The sequence below is a fragment of the Bidens hawaiensis genome, unplaced genomic scaffold, assembly GCF_021521415.1.
Source record: "Bidens hawaiensis isolate Kalapana, Puna unplaced genomic scaffold, B.hawaiensis_p1.1 tig00013027_1, whole genome shotgun sequence".
NCBI lineage: Eukaryota > Viridiplantae > Streptophyta > Magnoliopsida > Asterales > Asteraceae > Bidens > Bidens hawaiensis.
Window position 1 is genome coordinate 148797 of NW_027492096.1, and position 13427 is coordinate 162223.

The following is a 13427-nucleotide window of genomic DNA, read 5'->3' on the forward strand; positions in this document are numbered from 1 at the left end:
TAAAAGAACTAAATAATATTACTGCGTTATATATAGAAGTTATAATTAAAACATAACTATAACTATAAATGTATAGAAACTAATTAAAAAATAATAACCGATCCAAGCCCGAGCCGAGCCCAAACCGTGCTTGAGCTTGAAAACTACTCGCCAACTCGTGCTTTAAAGATGGAGCTCAAAATGAGCAAGCTCAAGTTCTCATAATTTATATGAGCTTGGGCTCGACTTGTTTACACCCCTAGTTAGCTACAAGATTATATAAAAATTGAAGCGGGTTCGAATACATAAAAATCCTAAATAGCTAAGATTAGTTTTTTTTTTTAATCAAAATAATAGAAAGAAAAAGAATACAAAAGGTTTGTGGGTTGGCCCAACCTGACCCGGCCTATTTTTACCATATAAAAACTGACCCATTATAAACCGAACCCGCTTTGAGTCATTACTCAACGTGAACATTATGCCACATTTAATATTTTCTATAACAGAAAACTAACCTGATGAGCCATGATGAAATAAGATGATGAGCGATTGCGAAAGGGCCCGGAACAAACATGGGCAAAAGCTCACCACTTTCAACACCGAAATCCGCAGCAAGATTTTGACCTTTTTCAACACCTTTGCATATTTGGTCAACCTTTGTTGCCGCTGTTTTTTGTGCTTTTCCATATTCAGTCAAAGTCAACGCTCTCTTCACGTCTTCTCTGCTGTGCCATGCAGCATCTACGCGATATTGAATAACATAATCAGTTTACTACCTGCCCGGTATCTAGGGGTGCAAACTAGCCGAGCTGCTCGCGAGCTACTCGAGATCGGCTCGTGAAAAAGCTCGATCAAGCAGAGCTTAATCGAGCCTGAGTCCGAGCTCGAGCTCGAGCCTAAATGTAAGCTCGTTTGGTTAAACCAGCCCGAGCCCGAGCTTCACTTATCAAGCTCGAGCCGGCTTGTGAGCCTAAACTAGCTTGTCATTTATATGATTTTTTTAATATATATATTTAATAATTATTAATTAATATATATGATGTGGTGAACAACTAACCAAAAAAACTAAATAATATATATTATTTTATACATATAATTATGATTGAAAAAAAATATATATAAAAACAATTATAAATATATAAAAATTAATTAATAAATAGTAAACTAGCCGAGCCTAGGTCGAGCTCGAGCTTAAAAATATACTCACGAGCCGAGCTCGAGCTTTGAAAATAGAGCTCGAAACGAGCCGAGCTCAAGCCTAGTCAAGCTTGGGCTCGGCTCATTTGCACCCCTACGGGCGGTATCATCATCACGTAATTTGGTTATTGTCATCAACTACATTTAGTAAATTTGATCAAAGTCATTGACTGTTATTAGTATACACTCCTATTTAAGAAATCAGAGTAAATATTAAGTACCAACCGCTAGCCAATATCCCAAACTCGACACTTGTGTCTTTTTATTTTAATGAAATTAATATTCTTCCAACTTTGTTTCCATAAAATCCGAGCTCATCCAATCTTTTTTATGACTTTCTGGTACAAAGAAAGACCCAAATAAAGAGAATATCAAATTTATTTTTATAAGAATACCATGCTCAGATATGCCTTTTGTAACTTTTTGGTACAAGGAACGATCCAAATCAAGCGAATAAAGACTATGCAAACAATTCTCTTTTGATTGTTCGCATTATTCTCAATCCTCTTTATTTTGATCTTTCATCGTACGAAAAAGTCACAAAAGGTATCGATGAGCTCAGCATTCTTATTTAAACAAATAAGATATTATCTTTTCTAGACCTCTCTCTATGCCAAAAGGCCACAAAAAGCCTTGATGATCACATGATTCATTATGTCACAGAGAAACAAATTTGGAGGGATATTAATTTCCTTTAAAAAAGAATACTAGAACAAGTTAGTGTCAAATTCGGGATGTTGGTTGCATGTGATTTGTCTCTAATTTCTTGAAGAGCAATATACTAAATGTAAGTTTATGTTTAACTCCTAAAGTTTAAACACTTTTTGTTTAAATTTTTTAACTTGTTAATTCTCTCAACCTTTATATCTTAAAACTTTTATTTACTTAAATACTTTAAACCTGTAAACTCCTCCAAATAAGCCATGGATACAGCATATTGTAGAAATGCAGGGTAAGGATGCATACACGGTACATCAGGCCCAAGTTGGCCCGATTCCCTGTGGGCCCACGCATGTGGGAGCCTTGTGCACGCTGTTTTCCTAAAGGGGTTTTAGATCAGCGCATTACCTTCTAATTCTTTCTTGTCCACGTTTATTTCAAACGAAGTGGCGTATGCTAAAAATCCTACCATTAGTTGGCATGGCATGCTACTACTTCCAACTGCAAATAAACCACCGATAATATATTCCAAAAGAACTTATTTATTCATATTTATACACCAAAAGAAACTTCTCTATGCACAATTAAGCTATTACTTTAAAAGATGTGAGGCGCACTAAGGCGATAGTGTTCCTGAAGCCGAGGCACATAAAATATTTTTTAGGACTAAAATCAAAATGAGCATAAAATATTTTTATTTTTAAAAGTGATTTGGAAGTAATTTGGAAATCAAAATGAGCACTAAGGCGATAGTGTTCCTGAAGCCGAGGCACATAATGAAAGAAGTAATTTGGAAAAAAAAAACAGAGATATTAATCTTGGTGAAAAATATAAAATAAATATGATATCCTCACCGGGCCATGGTTGAGAACTATGATAAACGACTTCACCAACTTCAATGCCGGTTTCCTCCCATGTTTCTCTCCTCACCGCCTCTTCTAAGGTTTCTCCGGGCTAAAGAAGGTAGAGAAAATTGGAAAAAAAACACACTAATGAATAAACTATATACACACATTATTTTTATATATTTTATAAACAGTGATTTGTGCATGTATGTATACACACACACTAGGAATACACAATTTTATACGTCGGTATTTGATATAACAATTTTTCCATTTAAGTTTTTTAGGCATCAGTTTTTGAAATATACCTTCCAAAAGGTAAGATTTTTAATTTTTTATACAATTTTAGTAGTTCCAAAAATGAACTTACATAGTTTAAAAAAAGTTAAAATTTTGTCACTATTTAAACAGAAGATTGTATTTTTTGTAACATGATTATCAGTTATAATATAGAATTATTCATTAACATTTAATACATTCTGATCTTGAAATTCAAAGATTTTCAAAGAGACTAAAATGCTTTACAATGCAGTACCGATAAATTTAGGTTAATTGTAATCTTTACATGAAACATACCTCAAGAAAACCAGAAAGGCAGCTCCACATTCTAGGCACTAATCTTGAATGTTTACTAAAAAGTGCTCGGTCGTTCTCTTTATCGATGACTAACATAATCACAACCTGTTGCAAGGGCAAAATGGTCATTTTAGTATTTTACACACCCCACTTGTAAAAAGATTCGTAAATAAGTTAACATACCGGATCAACTCGCGGGTATATTCTCTTTTTGCAGGATTCGTTTATACATTGCTTTCTTCTACCGGCTTCAATGGGAATCAACTTTTCACCACACGATCCACAAAAACGAGATGTGCTATGCCATTCTAGTAACGCCCTTGCCTAAATATATCCCAAAAGTTTAGTAATATAAAGTTTAGACGAACGTTCTCAAAGTAACTATGTAATTATCGCAATTTCAAGTAAAAAACTTTATGGTGTTTAGGTAACATGTATCCTCTTAGGATTGTCTTTTTGGTATACAAACAATGTGAGTGTCACACTAACCTCAACAAAACTTATTACCAAATTTTGAGTAAAATTACTTATATACCCCTTATTTTATTAGTTATTTCCTTTAATGATCAGAAATTGTTAAAGAACTAACATCATCTAACGCATTTTGTGATTATTACAATTTCAAGTCAAAAGCTTTATGGTGTTTATATAACAAGTATCTTCTTAGGATTATATTTTAGGTAATATAACTAATGTGTCACACTAGCCACAACAAAACTTACTATCAAATGTTGAGTAAAACTACTTATAAAGTAAACAACTTAATTTTTTCCATCATTTCCTTCATAACCAGAATTTTCTTAACAACCAACATATCCAAAGCGATTATGCGATTATGCGATTATTACAATTCCAAGTCAAAAACTTGATGGCGTTTAGGTAGCATGCATCTTCTTAGTATACAAATAATGTGTCATGCTAGCCACAACAAAACTTATATATCACACTCTTATTTTATCTATCACATTCTTCAATTACCAGAAGTTGCTAAAACAACTAACACCATCAAAATCGATTATGACAATTTCAAGCGGAAACAACACATTAAAAGTTCAAACATAATAACAATTACTTAAGGGTTTAGGGTTTAGGGATGTCACAAAGACACAAAATAACAAAACTTATCACCGAATTTTGAGTGAAATTACTTATATACCCCTCATTTTATCCATCATTTCCTACAATAACCGGAATTTGCTAAACAATCAACACCATAAAAAGCGACTACGTGATTATTACAGTTTCAACTTAACAACTTTATGGTATTTAGGAAACATATATCTTCTTAGGATTATCATTTAGGTGTACGTATAATGCGTTACACCTGCCACAATACAAACTATACAGAACCAATATGAAGTAAATAATCACGATAACATATTCATATGGTCACTTAAAATGAAATGCATATGTAAATATACATATCTATATGTATATACACATCTAATATGTATGGTTGTTCAGGAGTCGAGCCAGGGTGGGTTCGAGCTCGAACTTGATATTAAACAAGGCAGATCAACTAGGCTCGGGCTCGACTTTGAAGTTCAACGAGCCAAATATTGAGCCAACGAGCCGAGCTTAGGTCGAGTTTAGATCGGTTACAAAAATGAGCCAACTCAACTCAGGTTGTTTCAAATCAAGTTTTTTTAGCTAGTTTTATTCGAGCTTCAAGCCGCGAGCTTTTTGAACAGTCCTACGAATATGAAATGAATTTCACAAAATGACAACTAACAACTCACATGACCAGCAATAGCAAGTTGACCCATAGCCTGTTCATCAGCCCAATCAGTAGCCACCATCAAAGTAGTCAACTGCACAAAACTAAGCTGTTGACTTCCAAACTTCTGCACCAAACTCTCACCTAAACTCACATCCACCCCCCAATACACAACATCATCATCATCATACCCTAAATAAACCAACATATCTTCACTCAAACTAACCTCAGAACTATCCAAAACAACCTTAAACTCATCAAAAGTCAACCAACCCAGATGCCATTTCTTGACCAAATCACCACTTGATCCAGCTAAAGGTCTACCTTTTCTTAAAGGTAAGATCTTGAATGTTAATAAAGATGGTTCTTGGATATGGGTTTGTGTCGAAACTAAATTCTTTAGGGTTTCATATGCTTGTGTTGGTGAAAATGGGTCTGTGGGTTTGGGGGTTTTTGATCTTATTGGGTTGCCTGCAAAGACTGGAGATTTGAGGGTTATTGACATTTTGGTGAGTCAAGATTCAAGATTTTTTTGAAAAATTTAAGGGGTGTTGATGAATTTGATGAAGAAATGGATCATGGGTTTGGTTCTTTTTATGTAGTTGGAATACATTTGTCAAATTTGACCGACTATGAGTAGTTAAAGCATAGCTGCATAATTTGGGTTTTTCTAATACTCAATTTTAGGTATAGAATTTGGTTCGGGTATTATCGGATATTTGAAAATCAGGTATTTGCCATGTCTTATTTTGGTTCGGGTCTAAAACTAGCTACCCTATAACCATGCATGTTTATATCTTATTTTCGGGTTATAAAAAAAAACATCAAATTTCAGGTATAAATCACTTTTTTTAAAGAGTTCCACATTTTGTTGTTATGAGTTTTTTTTTTTGCATAAAGCTTTATAATCAATATGGTAAATATAAATAAATAACATAAAAATATTACAAATATATAAAATTTAAAAAACATAAAAACATTGATTTATATAACGTTATTGGAAAAAATCCGGTTTCAGGTATGAAAAATTGGTTTCGAGTTTGGACCCGAAACCAGTTTTTGGGTAATTTTGGTATAGATCGGGTTCGGTTCTGGGTACAAGTTTTTAGATTAGAATGCATACCTTATGCGTACCTTATGGGTAGCGTCGGGTCTAGGCTTGGGTCCTGAAAACCTGATTCTTAAAAAACATTTTTTTTCTCAAGTTCGGGTTCAAATTAATAGTCGATGTATATTCGAGAGGTATTAGGTTAAATATGAGGCAAGGTTTTACAATTGATTATGTGAGTGTGACACCTAATACTTGCCTTATTTTCATCTCTAATCTAGGCATACGGTTAACAAAGGTTAATAAGAATCAAGGAATGTACTTTGTTCATCAAATGGTTATAGTTATAAAAAAATTGGTGCATTAGACTTACCTAGGGGGTGTGAATTCCCACACAAGACAAACTTGACATGAAATTATTGTTTATTTATTCGACGGGGTTGGATTAGTTTTTGGTTGAGCTTGTGTACACGTTTAGCTAAACGCATTGTATTCATATCAGTGCAATTGGTTTATGATTTAGCGTGTTTAGCTCATATGTTTTTTTTTCTTTTTTCTTTTTGATTATTTTGTAAATGAAAAATGTGATTTATGTATTAACTTAATTATTTTGGTATTTATTACACCCACATTTATAAAGTTAAAAAACAAAATCGTATAGTTTAACATAAATGCTTCAAAAAAAAAAAGATACATAAATTGTGAAATTTATAGTATATTAACTAGTGAGATTTTCTTTCTCGATGCTTTGGGAATTCGTTACGGTACTGGCACTCTCTATAACAATCGAAGGAGGAAAGCCAAAAAAAATGAAGACATGATATGGCAAAAGGTATAAGCACGTGTTTAACATCGATAAAAAATCATAAAAAAAATACCACTACCGCACCAATGTTCGTCAATCGTTATCAGTTCGGTTCATCACCGTATTGAAGCTTGTATAGCTCACAATACCATAAAATACTTTAATTTGAATACGACTTCGTTTTTAATTTAATGTATACTGGAACTTTGAGTAAAGAAAATTTGTAAAGAAAATTTAACAAGGTTGCACGTTCAACATTTTTTAAAAGTTGATTAACACAAGTTAATAAATAAAAATTAAACTGAATAAAAAATAGTTAAGCTAAAATTTGCAACAACCTGGTCTATTTTTCTAAATTTGGAGAAATTTTATATAAAGCACGACCTCGTCTGAGATAAGACACGACCATCATCCAAAGTTAAGCAGGAATGGGGTGAGGCACGACCGCACCTAATACCGACCATACTATTGTCTCATGTATATCATTAAGTGTGTGTTCTTCTTGGAGTTCTTAGTGAAAAGTTGTTAATTTCAAGTATTGTGGATTGAATACAAGAGTTACTCAAGTTACATGAGTGCTATCAAGTTCATTACATCCATCAATTGGTGTTGGTAAGATTCTAAACTATAAACTTTATTTGTTTTGTCAGTTATTAATAGATCAAAGCTTGATGTTAGAAATCATGACTTTGTAAATTGTGTTTGAACAAGGGCGTCTTAACCCGTTGGTCGGATGGCGATAGGTGGCTAAAGTCTTTGGTTAGAAAAGCCAAACTCTTGAACCGGATTTTTGTATGTCGAGCTTCACCAATCGAGAGGAGGCCAGTTGACAATTCCTTAACTTGTATCTCAAGCTTCACCAATTCCGCTTATCTGGTTTTCTTCCCCTTACCTTTGTGTGATCGTTCTGCGGATTTAGCCGGCTCTAGTTCCGGCTCCGGTTGTGTGTTGATATTACTGAAACCCGAGCCTGACATGGTTTTAAATTTGAGAAATTTAGAGAGGTTTTTAAATTAGTAGAGAAAGGGAGTGATATTTGTGTGTTATTTTTATAAAATGGGGTTGTTATTTATAGTGGGAATGGTATGGTTTGCAATTAAAATTTCCTTTTTTTTTTTAAGTATTCCCTCCCAACCCAACGACTCTTTTAGCCTCCCCATGCTGTCAACGGTTCTTTGGAGCCCCGTGGACCGGCTCGGCCCGACCAACCGCGCCCCCGTTCACACGAAGGTGGTAGTGGTGTGTGTACGGCTGCCACATCGTCCGCGCCCCATGGTCCGGCCCCACTACTCTCAGCCTAACTGATTATAGGAAAAAAAAACAATTTTTTTTATCATTATAATCCGATGTAATTAATACCGTAGAGTATGATGTCACTTAAATTTTGGATATGATGCAATTGAAAAAAAAATCCTATATAATAGTTTAAATAACACAATTGCAAAAATAATAATAGTAATAATAATAATAATAACGAGTGCTCCAAAATCATTGCATCGGCCAAAGCCCTTATGCGTGTTCTGTTTTCAAGCAAGATGAAAGAGAACTCCATCTTGCTATCATGTTAAATGGTGGCATCTTCGCAATCTTCAGCATTGCTCGCTCATAACATTGATAGAAACCTGATCCGAAATCACAATTTTAATTAAAAAGAGTATATCATATAATAATAATAATAATAATAATAATAATAATAATAATAAATATATAAAGTTAATACAGTTTATACATGTAAAATAATAATAAGTATATAATTAGTTTATTACCTATGTTGATCATCCGTGTAAACCTATTAGGATATCGAAGGTTTGGAGTTGCATAAGGGCAAAGTTTTGTAGCAATGATGGTTTGTTCAGTAATGAATTTTTCCTGCTCGGCCAGCAAGAAGCCGGTGCGTCGTCTTAATTCACGCACCGTATTTTTTAAAAACGTCATCTCCGCCTCGTAAGCCTCCTCGGAATCGTTGCGGGCGCCGAAATGGAGATACACCATGGCCCCGATTGCTGCATAATCATGATCGTTAAGACACGCTGCAAGAAACCAGTAGTTATAAATTATATTTATCATTTCCTAATTAAAAACCAACTTTTGTTTCCGTTAAAGTTTCTTGAAAACCCGATTAATGTTATATTATTATTTAACTTTTCGCTAACTTTATAATACACTAAAATATGATTTTAATTATCGTTAAATCCATGTTCAACAAATAATATAATTCTCATGTTAACTAAACAATATTTAAATAATAAAATCGTAAATTACCGTTACAACCTTAAATAATATTATAATGCCATAAATAATAAAATATAATAAAATAATGTATAATCACTAAAACTAAAGTATTTAACTTTTAATCCCATTAGCTAGTCTTTGATGTTGTATTTTCTTTAATTTATAGTTTGTGAGGTTCGGTCGTTTCAATTTCTTTAACGCACTTTTGGTTTTACTCCAAGTTAATAATCAATTTCAAATGTGAGTTTCTCACACCCCCTTTTTACGCTTTTATATATTTTGGGTGTAGCATGTATATCTTATCCATTCACTTGTTTACTTATTCATTTACAAACGACAATTCATATCATAGACTTGTGTGTTACTTGTTACTTGCTCAAAATTACGTGTATGGATTTCTTCGATAAGTATGATCATACGCCCCCTTTTGCACTCAGGACCGTGTTTCGAGTGAAAAAGAGACTCCAATCCGAGTACGCTGGTTATTACTAACCGGAAAGGACCTTCATTTGTTCTTTACATTCAAGACCTTGATTCGAGTGTAAAGAACCCTTATTTGCGTTTTTTTACAAGTTTCATGGAATTGTATGGTTATTTTTACGTATTATATCAAACTTGTGTGAACTCACCAACTATTCATTTAGTTGAATTTATTTTATATATATATGCTACAGGTATCGTCATTAGAAGATGATACTCGGAGAAGACATTAGAACTTAGGTTATTTAAATAAATGGACAAGTTGTTTCATTGTTTTTACTTTTCATGTATTTCTTTACTTTCGAACTTGTGTATTTGATGATTGAATTAATTAATAAAAATATTGTCATTTAATAGTGTCACATGTGTTTTGAGCAATCTGTACGTCACACTCAGGCGTTTCCGCTTTAGCCAGGTTGTTACAGCTAGAGGCATGTGACTATTATTTTGTTATTAATATTACAGGCAATGCAAATTGATCTCACAAAACGTCAAGAAGACTTGAGGCATTATATGAGTGAATTATCTAAAAGTATCGACCAAGAACATGATGACTTTAATTTAGTGTCATGCCAAGTCAATGAAGAAAAGAAGGCTTACTTGATAGCAGCTCTCAAAGAGCCATCAACAAAGCATAGATTGTTGGCTGATCGATACTCGGAGCTGATTAAAAAGAAGGGAATCAACCAAAACTACATTGGTGCGAGCTCTCCTAAGAGTCGGGTTGACTCGATCTCTCCCGAGACTACCCGGTTGCTAGCATACTTTCAAGAGAATGTTGCAAGTGAGGCCACTGAAGCTAACTTTATGTTTAATTGATTGATTGATATTTATGTCATTATTGCTGATGTACATAGAAATATACATCTTTTCAGCATCAAATAATCTCTAAAAACTGCAATTTCTATCTAATAACATAGCATAAAAGGCTAGTTATCATAATAAAATGTAATTTCAGGTGAAACCAAACCTCAAACGAAGAAACAAGCAAAAAGACGAAGAAAAACAGAAGAAAACACAAGAAAACAAAGAAACACGCCCCCATGTCTCAATAAACACGCCCCCATGCTTATGGAACAAGAAAAGACAAAATCTGAGAACAAAAGCACGGGGCCGTGCTCAGCATGCACGGGGCCGTGGACGGGAATGCAGAAAAGACAAAGAAGAATTGAGCACATGTCACTAAAAAGCACGGGACCGTGTCTGCTAACCACGGGGCCGTTGCCAGCTCACACAAAAGACAAAACAGATCTGGCACATGTCATAAAAATACACGGGCTCGTGCTCATCAAGCACGGGGCCGTGCCTCACCATCCAGATTGCCTATAAATAGTGGCTCATGTTGCATTCATCAAGTGTGCCTTGAAAAGATTTCTATCAGATTCTCTCTTATAAAAACACACACTAACACTCACCTTGAAGATCTAGTGAAGAGTTTGAATGTTTGGAGGTCATCACCACTAATCATCATCATCAACCATCATCCCCATCATTAAGAAGAAGGATTCATCTACATTTGGTTAGATTGTTCCAAGTTTAATCATGTATTGTTATTATCAATCATCTTAATGTTCATCATAATGCTCATTATGAGCTAAACTCCTTTTACCATCTAAAATCTATGAAGAAGCTTTGTTTTACTTGATAATTAATCAAGACATGTGATGTAGTCTAGTTAAGTACATGATTATATTACAATTATCTTTTGATGAGAAATGTTTCACCATCTTAAATCACTAATTCAAAGTTGGTGGTTGTCAATCTCTTTGTCAATCGTTCATGATCGATTCATGTTCTTGAAAGATAGAAATACTTTGATACATTATCGAAACATGGATCCTTATATTGTACTTAGAAATGATGAGATATAAGTTATGGTGTATTTTTCTATACCTTGGTAATCCGAAAATGGCTTTGCTTAGGATATCAAATTAGCTAAAGAAACCATATGTTAATGGAATGTGTAATCATAACCTACTTAAATCAACCAAGGGGAGGTTGTGTGATGAACTACAATCACCCGAAGTTGTTAGAATTGGTATTCGAGAAATTGAAGTCAATCCTAATCTTTCTACTTAACGAAACTACTTGCTAACTTAAATTGACATCATTGAGATGGTATGACATTAGGAAAGGGTGGACTTTAAAATGCGCATATCATCTCCTTAGTTCCAAAGATGCTCACTTTGGGTTAAGGAGTTATCTATCATATATTGCTACGGTAAGTTTATCACATGTCTACATATTAATTATCAATGCTAAAATGGAGTGGATTCTTGATCTTAGATGGTAACCTTCGTATTATTGAACAACTCGTTTAGAATTTCTTATCTTGGTCACCTATATATTATATATATATAATTATTTATATTTTATATAAATTTCAAAAATTAACCTCAAAATGATTAAAACCTCCGATTGAAGTAAAACAACGATTTATTATTAGAAACCTTTGTGTCCACGGATCGATACTTGGTTCTTACCAATACTATTCTACATATACAATAGGTACACTTGCCTATTTTGTGTGTGTTTAGTCTTTGTAGAAATCACTTTTATAAATTTAAAACACGATCTTGTGCAAAAGCTAAATATCCAATCTATCATATTTTATACAAGCTACACAGCACGCATCAAGTTTTTGGCGTCGTTGCCGGGGACACGATACGTTTCTAAGAACGATCCAAGTTTTAATTAATCATTGTTTATAGTTGTACAAATTTTTAACTTCTATTTCACTTTATTTTTAATTTTTACTAAATACTAAAATATAATTTTACGGCTAGCCTACTTTTTAACTTTATTTACCTTAACTTTACTCTAGCTTAATTAAGACCTTAGTTTAGTTTAGTTTAGTTAAAAATAGCGTAGCAAAACTCGTAGTTTAATACTAGACTAACCTTTTAGACTAACTTTAGCTAACTTTTGTTTTAGTGTTTAATTTTGATTTAGTCCCATGTATGTCCTCTACTTTTGAGCCTGAGCTTGTTTCTCCAATTTCTGAACCGGAACGACTCTTTCGTCGACGAACTCATAATCGGACTACAGAAACCGCAGAAGCAATCAAAGACGAATCAGTAGACACCACCACATCAGGAGAAAATCAAACCAAGAAATGATGGCTGCCCAAAACAATGAGCCGAGCATGAGCCAGTATGCCAAGCCAACTCTTGAAGGCTACGACAATGGAGTGGCTCCACCCGAAATCACCAAAAATTTCGAAATCAAATCAAGCACCATTCATATGGTGGAAAATTCAGTTCAATTTCATGGTCTCCTCGACGAAGACCCTCTTTCTCACATATCTCGATTCTTACGAATCTGCGGAACCTTTAAAATCCAAAACTGTTCAGAAGATCAAATCAAGCTTAAACTCTTTCCTTTCTCTCTAAGGGGCCAAGCCCTAGAATGGATAGAATCTCTTTCCTCAGGTTCCATTACCACTTGGGACCAGATGATTGAACAGTTTCTCCTCAAATATTTTCCGCCCGACAAAACTGCCAAATACCGAGCCAGCATTACCGGATTCCGGACCGATGATGATGAATCGTTACACGCAGCATGGGAAAGATACAAAAGTCTTTTAAGAAGATGCCCACATCATGGACTGAGCGTATGGTTACAAGTTCAAACTTTCTTTGACGCACAATCCAGTCAAAACAAACAGGCCATCGACCAGATCGCTGGTGGAGACCTGGGATCCAAATCACCTAACGAAGCATTTGAAGTCCTGGAGAAGGCCACAAAGAAGAGTTTCGCTTACAACCCACCAAGATCTTCACCTACCCATAAAGGAATACACCACGTTGATTCCCACACCCTTGTCACAGCACAGCTTGAAGCTCTTTCTAAAAAATTCGAACAACTTCAAGCCGAGCTATAAAAAAA

The 13427-nt window shown here is 34.2% G+C and overlaps 1 protein-coding gene across 1 annotated transcript; it reads right to left on the bottom strand.

Moving 5' to 3' along the window:
• Positions 1-439: 439 nt before the first annotated feature.
• On the bottom strand, positions 440-5500 carry LOC143543088 (nudix hydrolase 19, chloroplastic-like). Its single transcript, XM_077035495.1, has 6 exons — positions 4997-5500; positions 3441-3581; positions 3258-3362; positions 2691-2790; positions 2245-2337; positions 440-720 (listed from the first exon to the last, which is right to left on the bottom strand). The coding sequence occupies exons 1-6, from the start codon at positions 5477-5479 to the stop codon at positions 467-469; spliced, it is 1176 nt and encodes a 391-aa protein (XP_076891610.1). The 5' UTR covers positions 5480-5500; the 3' UTR covers positions 440-466.
• Positions 5501-13427: the final 7927 nt, after the last annotated feature.

Coding starts and splice junctions, on each gene's coding strand:
- LOC143543088 (XM_077035495.1), bottom strand. CDS start 5,479: ATGTCAATAACCCTCAAATCTCCAGTCTTTGCAGGCAACCCAATAAGA. Junction 3,363..3,440: donor TATACCCGCGAGTTGATCCG/GTATGTTAACTT, acceptor CCCTTGCAACAG/GTTGTGATTATGTTAGTCAT. Junction 2,791..3,257: donor GCCTTTCTGGTTTTCTTGAG/GTATGTTTCATG, acceptor TACCTTCTTTAG/CCCGGAGAAACCTTAGAAGA.